Below are 6000 nucleotides of genomic sequence, written 5' to 3' on the forward strand. Positions count from 1 at the left end.
GGAGTTGGGTGCCCGCCTGCGTCCCAGGGAGTCACAGGGCCTGGGGTGAGGCGGCAGGATGAGGCCCCCGCTTTCCCTTTGACTCACGTTTTCTCACCTTCTTGACTTTCCCCTGAGAGCGTCTCATTCTGACCTGTTTCTAGGCCAAACCTCAGGGCCCCATTTCCCAGCCAGCAGGTTTTCATGACAGGGGGCCGCCAACCCGAGCTGGCAGGTGTGTGACTGGGGAGCAGTGGACCTGCGGCGGAGGGCAGGGAGGGTCCTTTCAATCCACCCAGAAAGGCAGCGGGCTGTGGGTGTGGGTGAGGCCTGTGGTGAGCGCCTTGGCCAGCCTGGCCGCGCAAACAGGAAGGGCACGGGTGCCAGCAGCCAGAAGCCAGGTCCTAGCTGGCTGCCGTGGGATCGGCCCCTGCCCACCTGTCCCCCTGCCCACCTGCTGGGTGCCTGCCGCAAGGAGAGGTGGGCTGAGGCCGGGGTGTGGCTGCTCTGTGGTGCCCCTGTCAGTGAAGAGACGCCAGGGTGGGGCCAAAGGCTCAGCGCCACCCGGGGCATCCCCCTAAACGTCGGCGGAGGGGGGGCTCCGGGCAGGCCCTGGTGACCACCGGCAGGGAGTCAGGCCTGGCTGCGGCACCCACACCACAGGCTGCCAGATGGTTGCCGCCAGACCCCATAGCCTCCCTCCCCTCCTTCCACGTTGCGCAAAGCCCCACTGCAGCTCGGAGGTTATGCAGCGGCAGGGGAGCCCCGCAGATGCCACACTGCCCCCTCTTCCTGCACCGGCCTCTGTCTCCTCCGTGGATCTCACGCCAGCTCCCGGCTCCACCCTGACAGCAGTCTGGTCCTCACTGGGGGGCGGGGGCTGGGAGAGGCCAGCAGCTTCAGGTGCCACAAAGTGAGAAAGGATGGGGACAGCGGGCTCTGCAAGGTCCCCAGAATGGGGTGGGGCAGCAGACCCAGCCAATAGTTCCTGTTTGCCCTTCCTTCCACAACAGCCATCCCGCAGGTTCAAGAGCGGGACCGGCCTGAGGCCTCCAGAAGCTGAGCACGAGGGCCAGTCCTTGCCCTGGCACGTCGGGGACCACGTGAGGGTCCAGCCAGGGTGAAGGAGGCAGATGGGCGCTGGCTGAGCTGAGCGTGGGGAGGGGGCCAGAGCTCAGGGGGGGCCGACCTTGCTGGTTTGCCGTGTCTCCCGCTCAGAGGAACTGGAGAAGGGGAAGGAACTTGACCTCCAGGCCTGGGCCCCCAGAGCTGGCCGGAGGGCAGCGGTGGGGGTGGAGAAGGCCTCTGGACTTCTGCCTTCCTTTTCCTGGAGCAGGAGCCGGCCCCCTACCTGCCAGCGTCAGGGACACAGCGACTCCTTCCCTTTCCACCCTGGAAAGCCCCCTCCCTGTCCCCACCCCCATCCTGGGCTGTGGGGCCCGGAGGAAGAGGCCTGGAGCCCCCAAGGGCGGGCCCCTGCCCATACTCCAGGCTGGCCAGGACCCTGGGACTTCGGTGGACATGTGTCCCTGGGTGAGGAAAGAAGGCACGTGGCCCTGCAGCCCACCCTGGGGCCAGGCCCAGGCTGGCGCCTGCCCTTTCTAGGCACGTGCTGTGGCCTAGTGTGGATGGAAAGGGCACGTGCTGTGGCCTGGTGTGGACGCTCCCGGGACCCCGGGGCAGTCCCCCTCCCTGGGAACCTGGGTTCTGTGGCGAGGCAGGCGAGCTAGAGGCGGCAGGGGTGAGGAGGGGCGGGGCAGTGCCGTGAGAAGCTGTGGCCGAAGGCTCAGGCTCCTGGCAGGGCGCTGAGCACAGCAGGTCTTTGTGGGGGTCTGGGAGTGGCAGAGCGGGCGGGCGTTGGGCAGGGGAAGTGGGTGATGCTACCGCAGGAGGGGCCTCCCAGGGAAGTGCGCCCTGCTTTCCGGGCCTGGGTGGTGGGCAGTGACTGGGTCCTTGCCAGCGGGGCGCTCTTCTGGGAAGGGCCCCCCCCCCATCGGCCCAGGACGGCCCCTCCCCTGCTGGCCCCAGGCCCCTTCAGCAGGGGAGCGGGGCCTGGTGTGGGCTCTGGATGGCGCCCCTCCTAGAACCACCCAGCCCCCCTCCCCCACAGCCAGAGGCTCGGAGGAGAAAGCCAGCGAGCTGGCGGGGCGGGCGGGCAAACCAGGATGGTGGCTGTTGCCAAAGGTCACCCCCAGGGCGGGGGCCGGGGCGGAGCAGGAGCAGGAAGATACCCTGGTTTCTCTCATCTTGGGCAGATGAAAGGAGATCGCTCCCAGGTGGGGCTGGGCGCGGGGGCGCAGCTGTGATTTCAGGTCGCCTCTGCCTAGCCGCTGCTGTGATTTGAGATCCTCGGGTGGCTGCGACCGGGCGCTGTGGATGAGCCATGCTGGTGAGTGCGTGGTCCCCCGGGAGACCTGGGCCGGGAGGAAGGGGCCCGGGGGGCACGCCGGGAAGACAGCCGCTCTCCCCTCCGCGTGTCCCGTGTAGGATGTGGCCCCACTCAGAGGCGTCGGGCATCTGGGGACGCTGGCCGGAGCCGCCCTGCTCTCCACCCTGTGGCTCCTGTGGCAACTCGGGTGGGCCCCCGCGAGGGTCCCCGCGGCGCCGCCCACGCTCACCGTCCTCGTCTGGCACTGGCCCTTCGCCGACCAGCCCCCGGAGCTGTCCGGCGACACCTGCGTCCGGTACGGGGTGGCCCGCTGCCGCCTGAGCACCAACCGCAGCCTGCTGGCCAGCGCGGACGTCGTGGTGTTTCACCACCGCGAGCTGCAGAGCCGGCGGGCCCGCCTGCCCCTGGCCGAGCGGCCGCGGGGGCAGCCCTGGGTGTGGGCCTCCATGGAGTCGCCCAGCCACACCCGCGGCCTCGCGCGCCTGGGCGGCATCTTCAATTGGGTGCTTAGCTACCGGCGGGACTCGGACATCTTCGTGCCCTACGGCCGGCTGGAGCCTCACGCGGGGCCCGCCCCGCCGCTGCCGGCCAAGAGCGGGACGGCGGCCTGGGTGGTCAGCAACCTCCAGGAGCGGCAGCGGCGCGTGCAGCTGTACCGGCAGCTGGCGCCCCACCTGCGGGTGGACGTGTTCGGCCGCGCCGGCGGGCGGCCGCTCTGTGCCAGCTGCCTGCTGCCCACCGTGGCCCCGTACCTCTTCTACCTGGCTTTCGAGAACTCGCAGCACCGAGACTACATCACCGAGAAGTTCTGGCGCAACGCTCTGGCCGCCGGCACCGTCCCCGTGGTGCTGGGGCCCCCGAGGGCCACCTACGAGGCCTTCGCGCCTGCCGACGCCTTCGTGCACGTGGACGACTTCGGCACGGTCCGAGAGCTGGCCTCGTTCCTGGTGGGCATGAACCAGAGCCACTATCGACGCTACTTCGCCTGGCGGGACCGGCTCCGCGTGCGGCTGTTTGGGGACTGGCGGGAGCGCTTCTGTGCCGTCTGCACCCACTACCCCCGCCTGCCGCGAGACCGGGTCTACCGGGACCTCAAGGGCTGGTTCCAGGCCTGAGCCCTGGCTGCAGGAGGAGGCGGAGGGGGGCGGCTGGGCGCTGGCGGTGTGGGTGGAAGGCTGGATGTTGAAATCAAACCACCGGGCATCCGGCCCTGATGAGCAGCCGTCAGGTTAACGTGGAGGCTGGGGTCAGAGGCTAGAAAGCAGGGGTGTGGGAGGAGGGGGCCGATGTGGGCAGGCTGCCTGGAGGAGGCTGGTGAGCACTGGGGTGAGCGTTTGGCGGTGAAGGTGGAGAGCAGGGAGGTAGCGGGGGTGCGTGTTGCTAGTTGATCACAGACACAGGCTCCCACGACCTCTGAGGACCTCCCTCCCCACCTTGGTGACACGCCGGGCGAATCGAGGCTGTGCCAGACACGGCGGCGGGGGGGAGGGGGGGAGGGGGAGAAGGGCAGAGGCAGGGCGCTGGGCCTGGGGGGCATGCCCTCCTGCAGTCTGTAGGGGGAAAGACCGTGCCCCCCGACCTCCTCTGTAACGGACCGCTGGCCCGGGTCGTGCGGGCACATCACCCTTGCCCTCCATGGTCCCGGAGCCCCGGTGTGCAGACCTGTGCCAGGCCTGGGGACACCACACAAGCACACCAAGAGCTCGCTGGCCTCTCCCACCCGCGGCCCACTCTAGGGAGGGCAGCTGCCAGTAAAGAAAGAACAAGAATGGCATGTGCTGACTCTTTGTCTCTCTGCCCCCACCCCCCGCCGTTTCACCCCTGCCACACAGGCCTCCTTGTCCTGAAGGAATCGGGCCTGCTCCTCCTCAAGGCCTCTGAGCTCCCTGTGCTTGAGAGACCCTCCCCCACACTGCTCTGCCCGCGCCTCCCAGCTTCCCTTGGCCACGGCCAGATGAACAGCATGGCATTGGAGAGCCTTCCCTGACCGAGGCGGGTGGGGGGTAGGGGTGCCGAAATCTGAAGCCTGGCTCGGGGGGGCCAGAGATACCCCGTCTTAAAGACGCTGGGATTTCATTTTCAGGCTGCAGAGGCGTCTGGGGTGTGGCAGGGCTTGGTTTGTGATACCGGGTTCTCTGTGACAGGTGGTTGGTGGCCGCAAGGGCAGAGGTGGGTACTGACAATGGGGCGGTCAGGGCAGCCCCCGTGGCAGGCTGCGTGTGGGGGAAGGAGCGGAGAAGCTGGTGGTGCTGACCGGGGCCTCCAACAGGCTGAGCCCCTGGGGCAGGGGACAGGATTCGCCCCTGCCCCAGGTGGGGTTGGATGGCATGTGGAGGCAGGAAGCTGCCCTCCCCCTGGCAGTGGCTTGTGGGAAAGGCCTGCCAGTGACTTCCTGCCCTGACCTAGCAGGGAAAAGGAAGCGTCCTCAGGATGTACGGTGGGGTGGGTGGGGGACCGTGTCCCCCACCCACCCACCCCACTGTAAAGAAGGAGCTGGGAAGGGGCAGGTCGCTGTGGTTCCCCCCAAAGCCAGCCATTCAGCTTAGGGTGCACCCTCTATGCGAACCACAGACACTGGCCATCTCCCGGCCTGCGCCTCCCGTTGGCAAGTGGGGACACTGAGGCTGGGGAGGAGCCACCCGAGCCACCCACAGAGGTTCCCTGCCCCCTGCTGGCCTCTGCTGGCCTCCATGGGAAGCGGCAGCCTCACCCCACCAGACTGCCTCTGCGGAAATCACTACATTCCAAATTCCACGTGTGGAGGCCTGGCTCGCTCTGCTCTCCCAAACAGAGAGGAAAACGAGCCCCTTACAGTGGGGGCAGCCTCCGTCTCCTCAAGCACCCTGCCCGCCCCACCTGCCGGGAGCCAGAGAGCTGCAGCACCACACCCCCGGCCCAACCAGGCCCATCCTGACTCTTGGTCAGCAAGTGGCTCCTTCACAAGGGACCAAGGGACGAAGTTCTTCCAGCGGTGGGACAGCGCACCTACAGCGCTTCTCACAAGAGCCCCACCCCCGCCTTAAGAGGCGCGGGTCGGGAAGCACCTGGCGGGGCCGGAACGTTGCTTCTGGACGCACTGAGGGCAGACGTTGCCCGCCCTGCACAGGTGGGATCTCCAGCCCGTGCTAAGCTTTCCCCTCCCCACGTGCGGGCGGCCACACCCTTCCAGCCTGGCAGTGACCCTGGGGACCGAGACCTGGCTCTGACGTCCAGGTGAAATCCCTGCCTGCAGCACTTGAACGCGGGCGGGTGGAGGTGGTGACACGGTGGGAGCCGAGCCTCCCCTAGCATCCCTTCAGGGCGCCCTGGGGGCCAGTGACCGCCTTGGGGCGCCTCTGCGGGAGCGCGAAGATCCCAACGGGGGCTGCTGTGCGCGGGCCCGATGCCCCCCGGGAGAAAAGCGCCCCGGAGGGGCGGGATGAGTCGGTTTAGACGGGGGCTCTGGGGCACGTCGCTTCAACGCCTGGCGAGATGGGGGCGACCAAGGAGGCCGCCCGCGGCGGGGCAGAGCTCCAGGAACCCGCGCGGGTCGCGGCGGCGGGCGCAGCGCAGCGCGGCGCCTTTAAGCGGGGGCGGTGCGGGCGGGGGGCGGAGCCAGAGCGGAGCCGGTCCCGGACGCCCGAGGCCCCGCC

At 68.7% G+C, this 6000-nt stretch overlaps 1 protein-coding gene across 1 annotated transcript; it reads left to right on the forward strand.

Annotated features, from left to right (window-relative positions):
* The first annotated feature begins 2234 nt into the window (after window positions 1-2234).
* Window positions 2235-4142, forward strand: FUT7 (fucosyltransferase 7). The gene is made up of 2 exons (XM_058693455.1): window positions 2235-2368; window positions 2467-4142. The coding sequence occupies exons 1-2, from the start codon at window positions 2363-2365 to the stop codon at window positions 3481-3483; spliced, it is 1023 nt and encodes a 340-aa protein (XP_058549438.1). The 5' UTR covers window positions 2235-2362; the 3' UTR covers window positions 3484-4142.
* The last annotated feature ends 1858 nt before the right edge of the window (window positions 4143-6000 follow it).

Source organism: Neofelis nebulosa, chromosome 12 (assembly GCF_028018385.1).
Source record: "Neofelis nebulosa isolate mNeoNeb1 chromosome 12, mNeoNeb1.pri, whole genome shotgun sequence".
NCBI classification, from domain to species: Eukaryota; Metazoa; Chordata; class Mammalia; order Carnivora; family Felidae; genus Neofelis; species Neofelis nebulosa.